Genomic DNA, 24197 nt, shown 5'->3' with positions numbered 1-24197 from the left:
AAAAAAAAGAATTATAAACAAATCTAGTATAATGGCAAGTATATAAAGGTGTTAGATTTGTATAAAATATTGACAATATAAAAGGTATAATTTACATTTAAGTTTTTAAAGGAGACATAAGTGACATATTTTAAAACTTGCACATTGTTTTCAGTATAATGTACGCATTATAAGAAGTGAATTTAGGCATGCACAAAGTAAACCAAAAACAGTCAAGTTTCCTCGAATGCTGTAAAAATGCATGAGTGTTAGGTGTGGGCGCGTGTGAAGTAGGTCAACTGCAACAACCTGTGGCAGGAGAGCAGTAGGCCTCCAGAGGCCGAGGAGAGAGCCGGCACCAGCCAGAGATAAAGTTTCTCCACACATAGAGAGTGATAGGTGAGAGACTCACACTGACAGAGTCAGCATCTCTGAGGAGGCAGAAAAGCATGCTGCTCAGGAAGGTAAGCTTAAAATGCTGTCTGGCCCCGGGGAAGCCTGTGACAACCCCAGAAAGAGAAGGACCTCTTTCCCCTGCTTTTCCTGCCTGACATTCTTTTTTCTGTTTTTAAGAAATAAAAAAAGGAAAACATATTAACAAACAGATATCCATTTACAAAATAGCATAAGAACAATACAAACAAAACAGAGTTTCAGCCAAAGTGGTAGGAAATTAACCATGGTTGTTGTATTATTGATATCTTCAAAGTGGCTTCTCAAGAAAACAAATACAGACATACAAGATTGATCAAACAAGTAATCATTAACTGTTCCTTTCTGTAGACAATAAAAGACAGTAGTACAACTATGTTAGCTATCTTGTACATACATACTTACATAATTTCCTCTTTTTTCCCTTCTCTTTTCCCATACCCCAGATGCTCTTTACTTTTGAGCATTTTCCTTTCATTTCACAATGTCTATCATATCTCCTAGTTTTTATTCATGTGCTATTTGTAATTGCTAAACTGTGGAAGCAACCCAAATGTCCATCCACTGAGGATTGGATAAAAATTTGTCAAAAGCTTTTTCTGCATCTATTGAGATTATCATGTGGTTTTTGTCTTTGGCTCTGTTGATATGGTATACTACATTGATTGATTTGTGTATACTGAACCATCCTTGCATCCCTGAATTCTACTTGGTCATAGTGCATTATCTTCTTGATGATTTGGTGAACTCCATTTGTTAGTATTTTATTCATTATCATTGCATCTATGTTCATTAGTGACATTGACCTGTAGTTCTCTTTTTTGGTAGGGTCTTTCTCTGGTTTTGATATTGGTATGATACTTGCCTCTAGAAATAAGTTAGGGAGAATTGCTTCCTTTTCAATTTCATTAAAGAGTTTTGGATTGTTGGCATTAAATCTTCTCTAAATGTCTTGTAGGATTCAGCTGTGAATTCATCAGAACTTGAGTTATTCTTTGTTGGTAGGTTTTTAATCATGCTTTCTATTTCATTAATTGATATTAAAGTTATTCAGGATTTTTATATCTTCTTGTTATAACTTTGGTAATGCATGCATATCTAGAAATCTATTTCTTCTGTGTTTTCATCCTATGGGAATAAAGATTTTCAAAGTAGTTATTGATGATCTTCTGAATTTCTATAGGATCTGTAGTGATTTCACCTTTTTCATTCCTTATTGCATGAATTTGAGTTTTTCCTTTTTGATAAGATTGGCTAGAGGTTTATCAGTTTTTATTTATTCTTTCAAAGAACCAACTCTTTGATTCATTATTTCTTTGTCTCTATTGCATTTATCTCTGCCCTGATCTTTATAATTTCCTCCCTTCTTTGGGATTTGAGTTTGAGATGAGTGATGATTTTCTGTATAATACAGCAGTTTAAAAATAAATGTTAGACATGCTAGACTTTATAGGTTCTTTGGCCATATTCATATCCTGGAACTTCATTCTAATCTGTTCCAACTATTGAGTTGCCCACTCCTCAGCTGTTTCTGAATGTCACCATCTTTGGACATCCTTCTGTCTGACTCCCAACTTTCCCACCTATTAATTGTGGGGTTGGAGTCAGATTACCTCACATCTACCCAACTTACTTTCCCTGTCTATGTTTATTGACCCTCAGACAGTCTCAGCATTGGAATACAAGGGAAAACAACCAATTAGAACAACTATGTCACCTTTGCTAAAATAGTACAATCAGTATTAATAGCATCAAACATATCCTAGAAAATGACAATCTATGGTAATTAATAATTTGCCACCTTTACCCATATGAACAAGACTTTTAATTATATAACAAAATGTAAAACAAGCCAGAAAATGGTGTACAGTAAATCTCCCTTTAATATGGTGATTTTATCCACAGGCTAGAAAATTTAACAGAGTTTAGGGGAAAAACTAGAGAAATTGATGAAGAGAATTGAAGTAAGGTTGGAGGACAAAGAAAGATTATACAAGCTTTGGCAGGTGGTGAAGAAGTTAGAAGGGAAAGAAAGAATGAAAAAACAGAAACAAGAACAGAACAATAGCAAAACTAGTAACAATGTTCCCACTTGTATAAGAACAATCAAGAAAAAGAGAAAAAATAGAAAAAATAAATTTTAAAAATTTTGAAAAGCAAAGAAAGGAAGGAAACCTAGAAAAAATGCCCTCTTTGGGGAATGTTTCTGCTGTCACTTGTTGACGGAGGGGGCAGAAAGAGCTCATTCATGTTCATTGACCCCAGTAAGCCAGAAGTAGAATTATGGTGGTTATAGGTAATCCCAGCACACCTGGGCCTTTAGTCCCACTGAAGTAGAGGGTGTTCTTGGTTTCTGGTTATGAGGCTTGAACCCAAGTTTTTCAGCCCAAAACATTCTGAGTACCTCCTGCCAGCTTGAACTTGGCTCTCTGCTCTGCCAGTTATAACTCAGTAGTTCCTCACCGTGACACTGGGAGCTGCCAGATGGAGACAATCTCTCTGCTCTGAGTTCTGACTTCAGTTGGCACCTTTCCAAAATGGCAACCAGCCAGTTCCCCCTCCTGTGGGCATCTGAACAAAACAAATGAACCACTGCAGTCCACATTGTTCATGTTTTGGTTACTTTTCTCTCATTACTGAGATAAAATATCCAATGCCCAAAATTAAGGAAGGAAAAGTTTATTTTACTCACTGTTTGTGGAGGTTTCAGTCCGTATTCAGCTGGCTCCAAGGCAGAGTGGCACATAGCAGAGGGTAACACTTTATGGCAGCACAAAACAGTAAAACAAACAACAAGAGCAAAAAGGGAGAAGTGAGAGAGCAAGCTTCTTTCCCTCCCTTATATTGTATGCAGGGCACCTTCCCCAGGGTGAGTGTAGCACTCATATCCATAATCATATCATTGGATGATGAATCAAGCAACAACTCTAGAAGCCTCATGAATGCACAAGACACTGGGAGGACATCTAGACACAAACTATAACAGTACACTACTCTGGTTTACTGGTGCATTTCTCTATAGATTGCACCATGCATTTCTCTAGGTTTTCCAGTAGTCACCATGCATCTGCAGGTTTGAGCAACCCCTCCTACACTGACAGTCAGGGCTCAGGAAGAAAGTGTCACTTGCCCCGCCCTCTCTTCCTTGCTGTGATCCCTCTCTCTGCTCTCTGATTGGACTCTAATTCTTGTTTGAGGTCCTTTCTGAGTCCTGGAGACCAACCTCATCCTTCTCTTCCTTCACATTGCTATATTCCAGTGTATGGATTCCAAATATCAGAAAGGCTGTTTCTCTGCTGCTCACCATTCTTCCCTCTCCTCAGAAGTCAAGTACTTTCTGCCTTCACTCTGAGTTTCATCATTAGATTTGATTTCTCTCAAAGTACAAAGGTGATACTTTACAGAGACAATTTAAGACATGGAAGGGGAAACCAGAACAGCTCCTTTCTGTCCAAATGCTCACTCTATTACACTAACTTCCTAGGAGAAATTGTACTGATGTGTAGCTTAGTGTTGTGCTTAACTGGAACTCCCTGTTTTTGATCCCCAGCACTGCAAAGGAAGACAAATAAACTACAGACTACTTTTTTTTACACTAATTTTTTTTATAAATTCACTTAGTTGCACTCATTTGAGTGGATTATTATTTCCTTTCTATCTTTTAATTTCTCTACCTATGCCTGTTTTATGCTTAGATCTTTTGTTTCCATGCAGTGTTTTGTGCATTAGGTGAGACAACAAGTCTATTACTGTCTCCTGAATATTCTCTGCCGCCCTACAACAAGATGACATAAGGAGCACAAGATAAGGAAACTTTCATATAATAGCATCTTTTATTACCCTTGTCAAGAACATGAATTGAGTACACATCTCTATAAACTCAGCTTGTTGTCACTTGTGCTACCAACATTTTCTATAGCATTATAAGTCATGGGACATTGTGGGCAAGTAGCACAATTTCCCTTTTTAGGATAGGTTTGCTGTGTGCCTACTTTCACCAAACGCAGCACTCACAGAAGATCGTAGCCATTCTGGATTGTATGGGTCTAAATTTAGTGAAGTAGCCCAGGCAGTTTAAGAATCCTTGTAAATAATGCTTCACTTAGGTTCTGCCGGTATTCTGTTAAATATTTGAAAAATTTCACAGAATATTCTTTGGGTCACAGAATATCCTGACCTTATCCACCAGTTGTTTGTAGTTACTTTGAGTAATCAATGGCCTTTCTTCTGTTACTTTGTGAGGGAGCAAGACCTCACTCCAAATAGTTATAGAAGTGGAAGTATGTCTTCCACGACTGGAAGGAAACATACAGCACTCTCCCATAGCTTTCACATTACCTGGGGCCCTGGCACTAGAAATATTTCTGTCCCCCTTTTCTATCCACCCGTGTCAATCCACTTAGCCCTTTCTCTCAGATCTACACCTACTCCCTTCAAATCCTGTTCCCTCAAAGCTGTGCCATATCCTACCCACAGTGAGTAAATAGTCTCCTCTATTGTAATTAAATCTTCAGGATATTTTCACATAGTTTTTGTTATTAAAGATTACCTTAGCCATTATGATTTGTGGTACTGAAATGAGTCCTGCTCACATTGCCAATACATGGTACAATAAAATGTCAGATCAAGAGATGGAGAGAGAGAGAGAGAGAGAGAGAGGGAAGCAGGGAAAGGGGATAAAAATAGTTTAGTGTGTTATGTACATGTACCAACCCCACTTAATGAGTATAAACATTATGTAACTATAAATAGGTGCTAATAAAAAGAGTCAGTATGAAAATTTGCAAACAGGAAATATATCATTCTATATCTATCTATATCTATCTATATATCTATATTTATATCTATATCTATTTACATCTATATCTCTCTATATATTTATATCTATTTGTATCTATATCTATCTATCTATATCTATCTATCTATCTATATATATATGTCTGGGATAATTGTACTACTGATTTCTATGGGTTTGCCGAAAGAAACACTTAATGCTTAATTGTTTCATTGATCTTGCATGCGTATGTCTAGTGATCTGAGCAACTACTTTGAAGGTAACAATATGTAATATAACCACTATTGTTAATTTCCTATCACCTTGTTTAGAAATTATGTATCATTTTTATTGTTTTGTTTTTGACTTTGTGGCTTTTTTGTTTTTGTTTTTGTTTCTTTTCTTTTTAAAATAAAATTTCAAAAGTACGTAGGCAGTAAAGAGGGTCAGACAACCAGAGAGCATCTAGACCAAGAACTTAGCACTTTCCATGTTTGAGAAGTAATCTCTGTTTCAAAGAGAATATGAAAGCCAGGTGAAGTTTTGTATGGTAAGCTCATCTAATTTTTAGACTATAAAATAGTTCTGAATCTCAGTTTAAGAGACATTTTCCAAGGAGCTGTGCATCATAAATCCTTATAATTTACTTTATATTGGCAGCCCTTAACCAAGGATTCTTGTTTCAATATATAAGGATTTTCTAGAAATGTGAATATTTACCCAGAGGTCCAGTTATGATGCTGACAAGGAGACTGTACTGAGTTGATTCTTTTCTAGTTTTCCCTCAGGGTCAGAAATATGTACCCAGTCAACATCTTAGTTCTGTACAAAAAAAGATACATTGGGTAAAAGTCAGTAAATTTTCAAAAACTAAATACCTAGCACCCACATGAAAAAATACCTTCATTTCTGTTCCACATGAGCCTCCCCTCATGCTTGTTTTCAGTCAGTACTTCCACCCAAGAGTTCCTAATATCTATGGGTTAATTTTATGATTAAAAAATAGGTTAAGTATTGCCAAGTGTTCACATAGTAGTTGATATATAGGTTAGGATCACATAGGCATCAGTTGTAAATAATAATATCTTGAAGTAAAGGATGGGAACTCACTTCTACAAGAATATAGAAATCTATCTCATATGTTGCTTTCAGAAATCTTGTTAGGATTTGGTAATTGTGAATAATAAGTAGATTCTATTGCTCTTTGTTTATTTTAATTATTTGAGCACAAAATGGATGGATGTATTTGTGCTATAAGATTCAAAGAATGATGAAAATTAGTAAAATGTACAAGATTCACACCAAAATTTTCTTCTAGCCCTAGAAGTAACCACTTTTAAGACTTCTTTATATTGCAGAAGGATTTTGCTCTACTGACATGGAACAATGTATGTTACAGATCATTATGTATCAGTGTAATTAAATCCTCCTTGTTAACAATGATGCCCATATTTTATTATAGTGTTATGGCAAACAGAAACTGAAATAACACCCAGGATTTGGAGGCAAATTTACTTACATCATTGGGCACTGACTGGGATCATTTCAAAATATCAGGCCCTGATCTCTGGTGATCCAGGGCTTATATGGAGTTTGCAAGTAGGAAGTATACAGAAGCAGAGTACGTGGCTGTCTTTGATTGGTTCTTACAATATGCATCACAGTAACCAGCTATGTATCACAGTGACCAGCCATTTTTAAGAAACAGAAGTAACAGGAACTGTAACAGGAACTGCAACCTGGGCAACTAATAGAAACTGAAGTGTACTGGCTGGGAGTGGGACATTTTCTGTTACAATAGTACAAAAGGTAGAACTCTAAAGTTAGACTGTGGGTTTAAACCTTGATATTTATTCTTCTATTTTATTTTGCTTTATTTTGTACCAGGAATTGAATTCATGACCTTGCACTTGCCAGGCAGGTGTTGTGCCACTGAACTATATCCTTGGCCCTTCTCATCTGTTAATGTAGGGCCAGGCACTTTTCCTTTAGTTTCTTCATCTAAAAGAGGAATAGTGATGTCTTGGTTGCTTTTCTCTCATTGTTGAGACAAAATACCTAACACCCAGAACTAAGGAAGGAAAGGTTTATTTAGCTCACAGTCTGTGGAGGTTTCAGTCCATACGTGGCTGGCTCCAAGGCAGGGTGGCACATGGCAGAGGGCAACCACTCAAGGCAGTGGAAGATAGCAAAAGCAAGCAAGAGCAAAAGGGAGGAGTGGCAGTAAGCAGCCTCTTTTTCTCCCTTTCATATGCGAACTATCCACTCTAGGGAGGGTGTAGAACTCACACCCATGAATCAATCATAAACTTAAGAAGCCTGCCCCATGACCACGTGAGGCTTCAGGAGGACATTCAGAACCAAACCATAACAAGTGATAACCATAGTACTTCTTCACACAATTAAGTTAATGTGCACTGAAGTTTAGAACAGAACCTGGCAGACCCCAAGCCTTAGTTTATTGGTTTTTGTTTTTTTGCTATTATTAGGATAGCTGTATTATAGATTTGATTAATAGTGTTGTATTTCACTTAAATTCTGTCTACTCATGGCCAATTATATTGCTTTAAACTTACAATATTACAGAAAATGTAATACTTTTATGGATTTTTACTCATGGATGTATTTATTTCACTATTACATTCCAGTAAAAAGATCAAATAGAAAATATGTCATTTTAATATCACAGACATTCTCAAATTCACCTCCAGTAAGTCTTCTCAGCTTATGATGTGCTAACACTGTATGGTAATGTCCATCTATCAGCACCTGTATGCCAACATTAGATAGGATCTGTACTACTAGGAGTGTGTTGCCTGTGATGTCATGGGAAGGGGAACACCTGATTCTACCTGGAGCCTAGTTTCCAGTCCCCTGAGCATGGGTGCCTGGTATGCTGGTAGAGGTATGGTGGGTACCTGTCACATTCAGCTGCTGCCAGAGCAGCTTCTCAATTTATCTCAAATAATTCCTCTCTTGCTTTTGTGTATTGTGACCATGATCTTGAAGCAGTCTCACAAGCACTCCATTTTCACAGCAGTACTTCTTAGATGTATATAAAGCCTGAAATTTCCTGGAGAGTACTTCCTCCCTTTGTCTAATCTTATAGTTTTCTCTGCTCAGAAATTTATTGAAGTTTTCTGAGATTTTCAAAGTGCTCTTTTCATCTTTGCCAATGAAGCTGCATATTTCTTCTTTTTGTCTTTGTCGTCTTCTTTAACTTATACTTTGCAAAGCTGTTATTTCATTAAAGTGATTCTCATCTTCAAACAGGTCATTTAAACTGGTGATAATTTTACTTTCTGATGAATATGAACAACTGTTTATAAGGGCAATGGAACTGATTTTCTAGTAAACAAATTATTACTTTATAGTTTATACATCTATTAAAATAACAAAAGGATGGGAAAGCAAAATACCCATGGCAGCACATTTCATCTACTGGCTTTCTTTATTGTCTTGAAATCACTTATATATTACATGCCAGTGTACTATTTTGACTAAATTTTGTACCAAGAAAATTTGTAAGCTTTTTGTGTAATGTTATACTGAATATACTTGTTTATATATCTTCATTTACATATATATTTATTTCAATAAAGTATATTCCAAATTCATCTTATACTTTTGTAAAATCTTATGCTTAAAGTTATTTAACTGCCAACTTTGGGGGTTTTGGGGCTTTTTTTATTTCAAAAAGAAAAGAAAACAAAATAACAACAATAAAATAAGAAAACAACACAAAAACAATAAAAATGATACACAATTTCAAAACAAAATGATAGGAAGTTAACAATGGTTGTTATATTACATATTGTTATCAGATCACCAGATGTAAGAATGAAGGACTGACCAAACAATTAAAGATTTTGCACATAATTTTATCATCATAATAAAGTTAATGAACTTAAATGTAAAAATTAGAAAATTGATATGAAAAAAGTTTTATTAACACTGAAAAATTAAAGAAGCAGCCTGTAAATAGTTCATTTAACATCTAGAGAAATAAGGGCCATTGGATTAATAGGCTTATTTCTTTTTGTGGAGATTAGTCAGACTCTGTCTTCTGTGCAGATATATTTATAATTTTATATTATCCTGTCTCTCCATTTTACATTATCTTATTTACTACACTTTTCTTTTGTTCTTATTTCTTTTTCTTCCTTATCCTCTAACTCACCCCTATTTTGAACTACATTCTTGTTCTCATGGTGTTTATTGGTTTGATCCACTGGCATACTGTTAAATATTGAATAACCAATTTTTTAAATGGAAAGATAAAAGGCAATATCCCTCACTTGTCACATTTGCCAATTTTCATGATGTGTTTCTATTTTGGTAAATTTTAAGCACCTAATATAACATCATTGGATGGAATGTATACTACAGGCTCTCACAAGCCACTATGAACAAAATTCATTACACCGTTACCTGTATTCATGTTATAATGATGGCTAAGCCTTGGTTTACTTCTTTGTTGCATTCCTACACTTTCAAACAGTACTCAGAACGATGTAGACATAATAAATATTTTTAAATCAATGAATGAACAAAGTAGTTCCCCCTCAGTGCCAAAAAGAGTACAGTGAAATGCTTCCCTAATGATATGGCCTTGCAATTCTAGCCATTTGCCATTCATGACATAAACTTAAGTATTTTTTATGTAAAATATTTAGTATCCAGTTTTGACTAAATGATGCCAAATAAAAGTACATCACTATATTAGTCAGCTTTCTTTTGCTAGAACAAAATGCTGATACCCACAACTTAAAAGAAGACAGAATTAATCCGGCTCATGGTTTTGGGGTTTCAGTCTATGGTCAGTTAGCTTAAAGACAGAATGACCATGGTGGAAAGCATGGCAGAGGGTAGCTGTTCACTTCACTGCAGGCAGGAAGCAGAGACAGAATCTGTGGAGGACTATGCCCCCAGTGATGAACATCTTCCAACCAGCCTCTATCTCCTAACACCACGTTTAACTATGAACTCAGCAATAGATCAGTTCACTGTTGAGTATAACTTTCTCATGATCCAGTCACCTCCCAAATGCCCCACCTTTAAATACCTGAGGATTCTGGATGACATTGTAGACGTAAACCACAACAATCTGAGACTCAAGGCAAATGCTTAGCTGGGAGCCCCTATGGAAATCTAAAAGAAAGTTAAGTACTTGCAACATACAATAGCACTTGGTAAACATTTCCATCCCAAAAAGAAGGGATAGTTATATTGAAAAGAATGAGGCATCCATGCTTTAGATTCTGGGACAATCTCAAATTAAAATAGTGGTAGTAAAAGATGATCTCCTGAATAAAGAGTCCCAAAATCCATACAGACAAAAAATAAATGAGTGTTAAATAGTTGGCGTACTTTAGAAACAGAATTCTTTTTTTTTTATTTATTATTTATTTATTTATTTATTTTTTGGGTTTTTTTTCTGGTACTGGAAATCGAACTCATGACCTTGCACTTGCCAGGCAGGCACTTTGCCACTGAGCTAAATCCCCAGCCCCTAGAAACAGAATTCTAATTAGTAAATGTCATATGAGTTCTGGCAGTAGAAATTTACCACATGATGTTTGCCATAGTAGTGATAGATCCAGGAAAGAATCATCAATGACTGCTACAGGCAATGGGCAAATTTTTAATAAGAAAGAGGAGTTGCAAAGTCTGAAATTATCTCCCCCAAAATGTCATTAATTACAAAGTAAACACCCATAACCTACCAAATAGTACGTTAGTTAAATGATTAAAGAACATACTGATTAAATTAATGTCCTTGAAGTTGACTAAGATGATAGTTGTGTTATATTGTTTTATTTTTATCCATTTGGTTATTCTGACTTTTTATTGGAGAATTTAACACATTTACATTCAAGGTAATTATTGATAGGTAAGAACTTACTACTGTCATTTTGTTACTTGTTTTCTAATTGTTTTGACACTGTACTCTTTCCTGCTGTCTTCCTTTGTGGGTTGATTTTCTGTGTTGGTATACTTCAAATGCTTTCTATTTCTGTTTTGTTTTGCTGTAGATTTTTGCTGGGTTTTAATCATGAGGCTTAAATGGAACATCTTATAACAACCTATATCAAGCCAAAAAGAACAAATTTATTACATAGAACAGTTCCAAACTTTTACTCCCCCACATATATTTTGTTTTTGAGTGTCATAATTTACATCATTTCATAAAATGTATTCCTTGAGTATCTTACCTATAGTTGTTAGTAGTAGTTTTATCTTTTAACACATTAACCAGGGATAAAATTGCTTTGTGCTCAGTCATTACAGATGTACAATATTCTCAATGTGGGGCTTTGAGAAATCCTCTGTGTCTGGCATTGTGCAGAGTTGGAGAATAGGGAGGACTATGTAGCCAGTGTGAGACTCTTCTCAAATTTCTAAGTTAGAATTAATTCAGTTCTGTAAAGCACATGGATGCCTTAGGCTGGTTGCCAAGTGTTGGGCTCTCCAAAGAGTGTTTAGGTTTGTAAGTAGCTTATGGTTAAACATTTTTTGGACAGAAGGGGGACATTTGGCACCCAAGACTTTCTATTCTATTGCCTTGCTGATGCCACTCAATGTAGATGTTTCATATCAGTAAATATTAATTCTGTACAGTTTCTTCATGCAGTTTTCATTTGTATTTATGGTGTTTCTGTACTTTAGACACAAATATCTGCAAATCTTTGCATGAGTGATTTATGGAGACTTTGACTGAAAAACTTTTAATCAAGCTGGTAGGTAGTTTCAGTGCCAGCCACTGTACTCCAAAGACGCTCTCAGCCTGACTGTGTAAAGTTGAATACATCTACTCCTAGTCAAACTGCTTCCTTTTACTCTGCCTGCCCCTACTCCATTCCATATTCTTATTTGTATTTTTCTTCAGGTTTAGAACAAAGAGTTTTTAAAAGTTAGAAAAAATTAATAGAAAATTAACAAAAGCTACTAGAGAAAAATGATCCCTTTTATTACCTTGTTTGTAGCAATTTACCATCATATTAACCTTCTCCATCCTCAAAATACAAAGAGAAAACCTCCCAAAGTCAAAGTATCAAAAGTGATGAACACATAGCTTAATATTTATTGTAATATCTGGAGAATAAACCCACCCATCTAAAATGATACAAATCCTACTCGGTGGAAGATAAAAAATGCTAGGTGAAAATGAGGTCACTAAAAGCCTCCAACTTCTACTAACTAGGACCAGCAGCAGACACATTTCAATTTATCTGTTCCAATCCAAGTTGCGTAAAATAACTGTCAAAAATGTAAATATGGGAGTTTAATTGTGTAAATACACTGCAAATTCACTTTTTACTTATGAGCACATATAACCTACTGTGTATCCAATTAATCCATGCAGGAGAGAGTTAACAAGGAAGCTAAAGGCTACTATCCTCGGAAAGGCAAGTCTGACCCTTGGTAGGAGTCTGGGAACTTAAACAGTACTGTTCTCTATACTGATACAGAATTTCCTTAAGAGATGAAGTGGTTTAATATGTTTTGATTATACAAACAACCTTGTATATGCACTGAATATCTACTTTCCACTTGAAAGTCAGGGATTTTTAACTGAAAACCTGGGGTGCTGTACATCTATGTAATAAGCTTCCCTGACAGACAATACTTCACATTGTCACAACTCCGTGCTATAGGGAGTAAGTTTGTCCTGTGTTACTCCACTGATGCAAAACCAGGAGCTTGTGTCTGGTTTCTCTACTTCTCCCCATGTGCCTTATTTCTTTGCTGATTTTGTTCTATGTCCTTTACTATAATAAATAGAAGTTGTAAATGCACTATATACTGAGTTGGAACCCGAGAGTGGCCTTGGATGCTTCTCAAACATAACATTTGATTGAAATGTCCACATTAAGATATCTGGATTGTAAATAATTTACTAATGCATTCTCTGTGAATATAAATATGTTAAGTGAGACCGAGATGAGTGAATAGCCTATCATGATTTTAAGATATTAATAATATAGTGGCTATGTCTGCATATAGACGTTTGTAAAAAGAATATTAACTGAATCCAAGTAGAGTAAGATAAGTACAAGAAGCTTATTTGTATGGGTGTTCCAAAAATTCAGATTCTGTATCATATTCAGATTATCAGAATAGCTAGAGGTATGTAAATTAGCCTTATAAAGACAAATTGGCTTGGACAGGTTACAGTAGAAGTGTATCAGGAAATAAAATACACTAGTAATTGCCATATATGACACAAAGTAGTGTTTTCAAATGCTTTTAATTAAAATCCAAGTAATTTGAATACCTTATTTATGACTCACTTTCATGCAAAACTGATGGACTGTCACACATCCATCAGAATTCAATAATATTTTAAAGTGTTCTCATTAAACTGAAGCATAGAACAATGTTCTATTTGTTTCTAATTGTGTTTTTCTTTTTTGTCTCTCCTTTGTTAAGGTCCATCATGAGCAAAGAATGGGACTCAAACTCTTCAGAAAACTGGAATCACATCTGGAGTGTCAATGACACACAGCATCATCTGGTCTCAGACATTAACATTACTTATGTGAGCTACTATCTGCACCAGCCTCAAGTGGCAGCGATCTTCATTATTTCCTACTTTGTGATCTTTTTCCTGTGCATGGTGGGAAACATCATGGTTTGCTTTATCGTAGCAAGGAACAAACATATGCACACAGTCACTAATCTTTTCATCTTAAACCTGGCAATAAGTGATTTACTAGTTGGCATATTCTGCATGCCTATAACACTGCTGGACAATATCATAGCAGGTATGTTGAACTGTTTACAATGCAAAGATGATATGAAAAAGTGTATGCCAGATACCACTGTAGCCAGGGCAGGATCCTTAATTCATTCACAAATATTCATGTAGTTCCAAAAACTGTTCCAGGTACTTAACTTCATGAGGTATACATTCTCAAGGAGGAGTTAGACAATAAATATTCATATAATTTGAGAGTACTTACCAAGAAAAATAGCAAGTTACAGAGATAGTAGAGTTTATTTTTTACAGAGAATTTAGTGAAGGTCATCAAAGAATGAGATCTAGCACTTCTTATCAGAATCTTTGAATTTCCTTAATAGAGAACAAGTCACATGTAGCAGACTAGAAATATTAAGTATATTATGGATTATAAAATAAAAGGAAATGTTCATGTGATTCCACCATACCTTCAAAGAAGTTTTAGTCTAATGTAAATAGACACGGAGACCCTGCTGTAGTTAGTAAGGAAGGTTTCTAATAGTTTTTGAGGAAAGATAGAGCAGTTCCAATGATTGCTCAAAATGTGGCAGTTACATGTACAGTGTAAGTCATTTCTCATCATGGGGTTTAGGATGCCTCCATGTGGTACTTTTGGGCCCACATTCTTGTAGCTTTAGCACTACTTTCTGTGCTGCAAGGCACAGAAATATTTACAGGGACAGCATATTTCCAGATCCCAGGAGAGGTTGACATGTAGAATATGTGTGGTATATATGAATCAATAGTACTCAAGATCCTCACATTACAATCTGAAAAATGAATTAATCATGGCCCAATAAATATATCAGAGCAGCATGAAGCATATCCTAGCTATTATCCTTGCAGAGCTCTCAATATCAGTTTGGCAAAGAACTGAAAGAGAAGTTTGTCTCCAGAGTTTTTCTCTGCTTCTTTTCTTTCTCTGGAATAGGACTTAAAGAGAATTCAGAGTGTTTAGCCTATCAGTCATGCACCATACAATCTCTGAATTTTTACTATGTGTATAATTAAACAAGTATTTACTAAGGAGATAGCATGCTCAAGATATTGTGATTGACAAAATGTTTGAAAGAATTGGTAAGCACATTGCTTCTCAGGTAAGTCACTTTGCCAAGAACTACTCTCAATATTTTCACCTGGGAACATTTCTAAATATATTTTTTTGTGTTAGTACATGTTTGCAGTACATATTGCTTACATTCCTTGTGCAGAGTTTTTACAGGTACGTAACACATTTTAATTCCTTCTTTGCATGCAAATTACCCTTGCCTTACCTTCTGATTTTCATTCTTAGATGGCAGCTACTGTCAGCACTTTTTGTCTTTATTTTTGGTAATTTTGACCATATTTCTAAGTAACATGCTTTCCCTATATTGTCTTCAAATATAGATCATTTAAATGTATTCTTACAATTCATTTCCACTGTGTAAATGTAAGTGTATGTTCATATGCCTCACCTCCTTTTCTACCAATGTAACAATACCATAGCTGTAATTTATTTACTTTTTTGTACCAGGAATCGAACTCAGGACCTTGCGCTTGTCAGTCAGGCACTGTGCTGCTGAGCTACACCCCCAGCCTCATAGCTGTAATTTAAACCAATACCCAGAGTATATATTCCCATTTTGTATGTATGTTATCCCTGCAAAAGCAATGAAGTGCTTGGATATCAATTTCACTGGCAAAATAATTGTTTCCTGATTTACTGAGGATACCATTGAGTGGGAAAAGAGGGACATGAACCCAACAGTTCAAGCAAGTTTACTTCTAAATCTGACAGGAGTCTCTCTGTGCAAGCCCGGCAGAGAAGGTGCCTCCAACAGACTAAGAGGCTTTATATAGCATTTTTGGTGGGCTTTTGAGGGGGTGGATCGGAGAAACACCAGGCGTGTGGCTTGCTAATGGTCCTCTGTGACCTAACTGAAATGAAACCTGCATTTCTCTAGCATGGTGAACGGGCTTATTTGAGCTGGTGGAGTCCAGGCTCCATCAATCATGCTTTGATTTGCTTAGATTTGCTGTACTTATTGGTAAGGTACCCTTTAATTCTCTCCACAGAGTATTACTTTCATGTTAGCACCTTTAAATATAGCTAATACTCTATGAGATGTGCTTGTGGAAGTGAATTATAACAGTTCCTTTTCACTCTTTCTGTGCTCCACCCTTGTTTTCTAGATGTTGTCTCTGCTTGTTTCTTAGTTTCTTCTTTCCTGAAAAATGGACATTGAAATAAAACATATTTGAGATCTTGTGTGTCTGCAGATAATCATTATTCTACCATGACACTTGATTATAATTAGATGTATGAGGAAATCTAGGTTGGAAATTTCTTCCCTTCAAATTTTAAAAAGATTGCTCTTTTTCTACTGCTTTGAACTGTGTAGTTCTTGCTGAAGAATCTGGTGCCATTTGACTCACAGCTTTCACTCATGATTTGTATCTTTTATCCATAAAATCTTATATACTTTTCATCTCTAGTTTTCTGAATTCTAAGAAATAGGCATTGCAGGAAGTCTTTTTGTTTTATGTTTATTGCACTGGACACACACTGGCCATTTAAGTCAGAAAATGCCCTCCAACCTTGGGGGATTTTCTTGCAGAATTCTTTTCATTTTCCTTCTTCTACTTATATTAACCACAGACTAACAATTCTGAATTCCCTTTCTTCATATTTTTTCTTCCATTTTATGTCCATTATTGTCCAATTTCAAAGACTTTATCAACTTTCTCCTTCAATTTCATATTGATTTTATTTCTGTTCTATCTTAAATTCTTTATGCTATTTTTATTTTTTGTTTATTATACTATCATGCATGTTTCATGAATAAAATGTGTTGTAGCTCTGATTTCATTAGTAATATAGTTTTAGGCCCTTTCTTTTATAATTGAGGCTTCCTTTGCATAACAACTACTTAGTGGTTTGTTTTTCATAGTGTAGTACTATGTCCCTGCTGGAAGTTCCCTGTGCTTGGAGGCTGAGGTTAGACCATTCCTGGCTTTGTAGTTTAAACCATTCACTGGGACGTTTTTTAGATGATTTACTGCAAAGTTTTCTTCATTTTGGAAGTAGTTATGGTGTCAATTGTCTTATCACATTATGTATAAATGAATATTGCATATTAACTGTGTACATAACTCCAGATTCTTCCTGATTAATTGAGCATATTTCCAAATTAGAAAACCAACATCCACTGCTTATTTATGGGGTATTAACACATAAGGGTTAATTGTATGGCTTCTGAAAACCTATAGCCTGAGTTCAAATCCTTAATATGTGACTAACTAGCTGCTGCAAGATACATAATATTTATGCTTGTTACACTGGCTCTACATACCTTGAAGATACCAAAGCCTTCAAAAGCTTGTCATAGGGGTTAGGTATGAAATACATTTAGAGCACTTATTGAAGTGCCTGGACTGTAGTAATTGTAAGTTTTGACATTATTGTTAGTGTACTGAGTAAAAGGGCCTCCAGAGAAATTAGAGAAAATACTGGAAGACATTGTATGGCCACAATTAAGAAAAAAGTTGCATTATTTTTTATTTTACATATTTCCATTCATATTCTCAGTGCAATAAAAAAGTGTTTTTTTCAAATACTGCATTTCTTTTCCAGGATGGCCGTTTGGAAGTACAATGTGCAAGACCAGTGGGTTGGTCCAGGGAATATCAGTCGCAGCTTCAGTCTTTACTTTAGTTGCAATAGCGGTGGATAGGTGAGTTATCACCAAATTCTGAATCCAGCTAAATGAGCATGTTTCCAACCAATCCATTAGAAAAATATCATCTGATAGGTGTAGATGAATCTTCTCCAAATAGTATTAATAATACCAAGAGCAAAGCATATACCTACTAAAGTTTGGGTAAGAAAAAAATGTATTGAATTGTCTATGTTTCAAAATTACATAATTAGAGATAATATTCTTTTACATTTTTCACACTGGAATTTGTTAATTGTGGAAGTATAAATGTGCTGAAATAAATATAAAACACTATCTAGATTTTAAGTTAAAAATCATTTATCTATTCATGTATATTCTTTGTTGAGATTTTATGATGTGCCAAATACTGTGTTGGGTGGTGTAGCATCCACAACAAATGAGGTCAAGTGCTGCCTCAGGAAGTCTACAGCCTAGTGGTATAGAAAGAGCCACTAAAAATCTTCACAGCTAACACTGTTCACTAGAAGTTTCAACCATAACAACCATGAAAAGGAGAAAATAATTAATTCTGTTAGGACGGAGAATTGTGGGTTCAAAATATTGGTAAGAGTTATTTAAATCTTGAAAGACCAAAAATTTACCTTGGGAAAACGGGGAACAGATAAGTCCGAAGACCGCCATATACATGGATCTCTTGATGGGGGGGACTCATCCACAGCAGGGAAGAGGCACTTCATCTTAGGATGGGATGCATGGGCACAGAGAAGGCCACAGTGGATTTTCATGGTTGGCTCAACTGTTTAAGATGTGTGAACTTTGTCCTGAAGACAACAAGTATCAAAGCTTTGTTAAGTGGAAGATAGATAACTAGATTTTTGTTTTAGACACACTAACATCTGTCTAAGAATAGGCTGAAGCAGTGTGAGGTTAGAGAGAGGAAGAGCCATTAAGAAACCACGTAGATGGAAGAGGAGGTGAACATCTATTAAAATGGTGGCCACAAACAATGCATTAGAGCAATGCAGTTATGTAAGTAAGTAAGAGTGATCTAGCCAACCAACCAGCAATATTGTGTGTGTGTGTGCGTGTGTGCATGTGTGTGTGTGTGCAGAGAGAGAGAGAGACAGAGACAGAGAAAGAAACAGATTACAATTGTAAAAATATGAAGTACAATTGACAACCAAACAACAAATTAGTAGGTTTAACTTTAAATATTAGTATATTATTTACATCATTATTTACATGATGTTTTAATTTATTTCTAAGAACATATCATGTTGTTTTTTGTTTATTTGGTTTATAGGTTAAAGATAATCTAATTTAAATATTTTAGTACTCAATGTGTGCCAAAGATATAAAATTTACATTAAATGTGAGGTTAATGATATATGAATTTGCTACATGCTATTAATGAAATATTACATTTATATATTTGTTTTTATACTACTGTATTAGTCAGCTTTCCCATCACTGCAACAAAATACCTGATACCCACAACTTAAAAGAGAAGAGGTTTAATTTTGTTCATGATTTGGAGGTTTCCATGTTGGCTGGATCCAAAGCAGAAATGGCATGGCAGAAGTGTGTGGAAGTAGAAAGCTACTTGCCACGTGGCAGCCAGGAAGCCCAGAACAAAGAAGAAGGGACAGGAATATACTTGTTCAGGTCCTGTCCCCTGTGAGCCACCTTTCCAACCAGGCTTCATTTCTTGAGAATACATGAACTACTGAACTCATCAATGGATGAATCCACAGCTGAGTGTATTGCCCATGTGACCCAAACACTTTCCAAACATATGCTGAGACTTTGGGGGACACATTAAACCATAATATTCCACTCATGGCCCTAAAAGATTCATGTTCATCTAATTATGTAAAATATGTCTAGTACTTCTGTAAGAGCAAAGCCTTAACAGTTTCAGCAGTGCTGCAAAGTCCAAGTCCGAAGTCCAAGGGCAAACTCCTAGCTATGAGCACCTCTAAAATTCTAAACATTAAGTACTTCCAACATACAAATGCACAGAGTAAACCGTTCCATTCCAAAAGGGAGGGGTAGGAATATAACCAAAGCAAGACCAAAAGCCAGAAGTGCAAACATTAAATCGTACAGTACCATGTTTACCATTTGGGTCAGGTTGTGGTAAGGTATGAGCTCCAAAGATCTTGGATGGCTCCACCCCATGGCCTTTCTAGTTGCAGCCTACACAGCCTTTCTTAGACTAGCTCTATAACTTCCCTGCACATTTTCCCAGCAGACATTCCACATTCCTGACATCTCCAACCTCTTGCTGTTCCTTCAGCTTTACTTTCACAACTTTATGCATCACTCTAAAAGGGGTATATTGCCTGACCTTCCAGGTCTTTCTTTGAAATCTGGGTAGACACTTCCATGAATCCACAATTTTTGTATTCTGCATGCCTGAAAAACAAGCAGTGTGGTTAAAAACTCAGGTTCAAGCAACCTGGCTCCCTTAGTTCATATTTGCAGAGGCTTCTGTGTGCCTAGGTGATGAATTCTCAGAAGCACTTTCCTAGGTGGCCCTATATGAACAGGATGCCCAGGAGCTCTCTTCTTAAGGCAAAGTATTTCAAAGATTATTCTTTTGCACCCTTGTGCCTTTTATACGTGGGATCTGGTCAATTCCTGGTATGCCTTCAAGACATCTTTCCTAGTGCCCTGAGGCAAAGTACTTGGCTTCTTTTTAATGTTGATCTTTTCAGGAATCACACTCATCTTGGCCTCAGTTTTGTAGGCACTTCCTTTCTGGAAAAATGGAAAACATTTCACATCTTTCAAGTCTACTTTTTGTTTCTAATTCACATTATAAATCTTGCTAAAAGCATCCAGCAGCACATATGCCATAGTTTGAATGTTGGGCTTTTTTGAAATTTCTTTCATCAGATGAATTAGTCCACTACCGTTAATCTCAGTGTCCCACAAAGACACAGGAAATTGGCAAAATATAGACAAATTTCCTGCCCCAGTATAACACATATGCCTTTTAGTCCAGTTGCCAATGGAGTCCTTTTTCTCAGTTGGAACCTTCTGAGCCTGGTCTGTATTGTCTGCATTGCTGTCAACATTACGGTCTTTCAAGCTCCTACCAGAATCGTTCACCAGGCTCTGCTTAAAGCATTCTAGAGTTTCTCTAGCCCGTATCTCTAAAGTTGTCTAAAGTCCTCCCAAAACTCAGTTCTACAAATTTCAAAACCACATATCAGGTGCAGTCAGAGCAATAGAACCTACTGTCCAATTTTCTGCACTAGTCATGTTTTCCATTGCTGGAAAAAAAAAAAACACATGATTCCTACTATTTGAAGACTTGTTTAGCAGCTCACAGTTTAGGTGTTTAAGTCCATGCCAAGCAGCCTACAACACAAAAATGGCATGGTGGAAGGGCATGGCAAACAAACCTGCTCGCTTTGTGGTAGCCAGGAAGCAGAGAGTGAAGAAGAGTTGAGCCGGGAAAAACAATACACACTTTCAGGTCCTCCCCTCAGTGATCCATCCCTTCAACCCATCTGTCCTAGCAGCACATGAACTAATGAACTAACTCATCAATGAATGAATCCCATGATGAGAATAGCATATGCATAATCTAATCATGAGAGAAATTAGGCAGACATTTTTGATATAAAGAGTAACAACTACTAGTAATAATTAGTGTTGCAACCAAATTATTGTTTTCTATATTTATAAGAAATGCATACTTTACTTATATAATTGCATATATTTAGAATGAATAAAAAATTAGTATTATTTGCACTTTCTGCTTGGATCTTGAGCTTACCTATGTTTACTTCCACATTATATTTAGTACCTAAATATTCCTAAGTTCTTCCTGTACTGTTTCTATCATGCTTGGGTAGATTTAAAAATAAACGTTTATCTTCATTTCAAAATGTAAATGAGATTAGAATCAATAAATTTTACTGTTATTCAGTGGGTAACTTTATAGTCATTAAAATGATGTCATCATTCAATGATTAAAAAAGAATCAGCATACATAAATATGCATACATTTTAAATGCATAAATTCAAAAATGAGCTTACATAACAATACACACAATATGGGCCACTCTGTAAAATTAAAACATTATAGATGCAGATTAATATGGAGCAAACATAAAAATAAGGTAATACCTCAGTTCATGAACACTTCTGTAACATTTTGCTTCTGTTTGCAAACTCCTCTGCATTGGGTGATGAACATGACTATGACCATCTCCTCCACATGAACACAAATGTGGTCACCTTCCCTGCTGTGACACATGGTCGTGGTTTCCTCTAGTTGGGAACATGGTCATAGAAACACTTGTGAATACTTGTTGTGAAGCTTGTTTGCATGCTTTTTAGCACATAGAGTACTGCATAGTATTATTCAGTTCAGCTTGGCTCAAAAGAAAGTCCAGAGCAAACATGGTGGTAAAAAGAAAGTAAAAGTAGTATTGAAGTAAGCAGAATATGCAAAGAGATAATAAAGGTAAAAACAATGTGAGAGCAATAAGGAAGGTAAGAGGAAAGAGCAAGATTGGTAAGAAACAGAGCTTGAAGAAAACAACCATTGACTTGAAGGAGGAAATTGTAAAAAAGCATGAGCATGGTATTCATGTGACTGATTTGGCCTCAGAGAACAGGATGGTGAAGTTGGCAATCTCAATATTTTGAAGAATAAAGATGCTGTCAAAGGAGCTGATGTGGCAAAAGGAATAACAGTATTAACCAAGCAGAGAACACAAGTGCTAGAAGAGGTGGAAATACCTTTGTTAATTCGGTTGAATAAGAAATAGTTGGCAGGTGATAGCATTAGTGAAGCCATGATACATGAAAAAAGCCAGGAAACTGCACAGTGATTTATTGTAAGAAAATCCCTTTATATATGCAACAAGTGATAAATTTAAAGCCAGTGAAGGGTGCTTTGATAAATTTCACAAGAGAAGTAGCATCCATAGCATGATGAAACATGGTAAGGCTTCCAGTTCTGACAAGGCCACTGCAGAAGCCTACAAGAAAAAATTCACAGAACTCATGAAGGCAGAAGGATAAATTGCTCAACAAGTGTTCAACTTTGATGAAACAAAGTGCTTCTGGGAGAAGATGCTGAAAAGAACTTGTATCACACAGGACGAAAAGGTACACAAGCTCATGAAGGACAGGTTGACTCTTTTGCTGTGTGCAAATGTAAGGGCTCATCTGAAAATTAAGCTACTAGCAGTATACCATTCCCAAACCCTTCATGCATTCAAGGAACAGAATGTGAACAAGGCTAGTCTGCCTGTCGTGTGGAGGGTCAATGCAAAAGCTTAGATCAGAAGGCAGTTATTCATGGGATGGCTGCAAGAGGTGTTCAGAACCACCATTAAGAAGTATTTTTCTGACAACCACCTGCCTTAAAGGTGCCTTCTTCTCACTGACAGTACCCAGCACACCTTCCAGCCTTGGTGGATGTATGGACTCTGAGCATGACTTCATAAATGACTTCAAATTTCTCTTCCCCAACTTGACACCTCTTCTGCAGCCCATGGACCAACAAGTGATCTGCAACTTCAAGAAGCTATACATAAAGGTGTTCTTCACTGGGTGTTTTAATGTCATTGAAGGGACATCCTTGACTTTGAAAAGTTCTGGAAGAAACATTTCAATGCCTTTCGCTTCATAAACCTTGACAAAAGCCTGGGAAGATATCACATACTGGATCTTAAATTCAGCCTGAAGGAGACTGTGCACAGTAAGTTCATGAACTTACCACTGTGTATGCAAGAGGGGTTTATAGCAACTTCTGAATGTCCAAGGAAAGAGGAAGGATAGGTTGAATCGACCAGTCAGGAAGATTTCAGCTGTATCTGTGATGTTTGATTTGTTTTAAAAATATGGTATAAATATGACAAATAGTTACCATTTGACATTTGTTAAATTTATGTAAGAATAATGCAGATTATGTTATTTTTCCCTCAATCTTTATTCATTTGAACTTTCTTTTAAAAATGAGACTAATTAGTAAATTAATGTAAGGGTTTTTATTTTTTGCATGTTGTGATACTTTAATTTTCAGAGAGGTATTGCATTTTAAATTGTGTTTTACATTTATAATCTTTGCAAGAAGGTGATTTAGTTTTACTCATTTTATATTTATTTGTTTAAAGTGGCACCAATAAAATAATGTTGTGTTGTTATTTTTAACAAGTGTTCAATTAAAATGAACATTTATTAAAATTTATTAAATGAACATTTATTAAAAATAACAGTGCAACTGGCTCCTCCCCTCTACATCACAAGACCTGGCAATCAGCCCAGTAAGAATCAGATGACTGTCTCCTTTATCCCAAGTCAGAGGAACCTGCCAACCAGCCTGGGGGAAGAATCCCAGTGGCTGACTCCTCACCCCATGTCAGTGGGATGAGGCAATTAGGGAACACCAGCCATGCAGTACAAGCCAAACTAGGACTCACACAATGGACAGGTAGGACTAGTGAGGTGGAAAACTCCAAAGCAATATTAACCATAAGGGCCCACAGGTGGTATGTTAGTTGAACCAGAATTGTGCTTGGGGACAAAGACACATGGAAGAGAAGCAGGTGGGTGATACCATCCCTTTTTCCTTTTTTTT

At 36.0% G+C, this 24197-nt stretch overlaps 1 protein-coding gene across 1 annotated transcript in view; it reads left to right on the top strand.

The window, feature by feature from the left end:
• Positions 1–24197, top strand: part of Npffr2 (neuropeptide FF receptor 2) — a 92196-nt gene that overhangs the window by 56962 nt on the left and 11037 nt on the right. The window contains exons 2-3 of the mRNA XM_005392769.2: positions 13619–13953; positions 17545–17644. Of these exons, the coding sequence (XP_005392826.1) occupies positions 13626–13953; positions 17545–17644 (428 nt within the window). The 5' untranslated portion in view covers positions 13619–13625. The remainder of the gene's footprint in view (positions 1–13618; positions 13954–17544; positions 17645–24197) is intronic.

Source organism: Chinchilla lanigera, unplaced genomic scaffold, assembly GCF_000276665.1.
Source record: "Chinchilla lanigera isolate Chin_1 unplaced genomic scaffold, ChiLan1.0 scaffold00046, whole genome shotgun sequence".
NCBI lineage: Eukaryota > Metazoa > Chordata > Mammalia > Rodentia > Chinchillidae > Chinchilla > Chinchilla lanigera.
The sequence above is the reverse complement of the archived record's forward strand: the minus strand, read 5'-3'. Positions and strand labels throughout refer to the sequence as shown.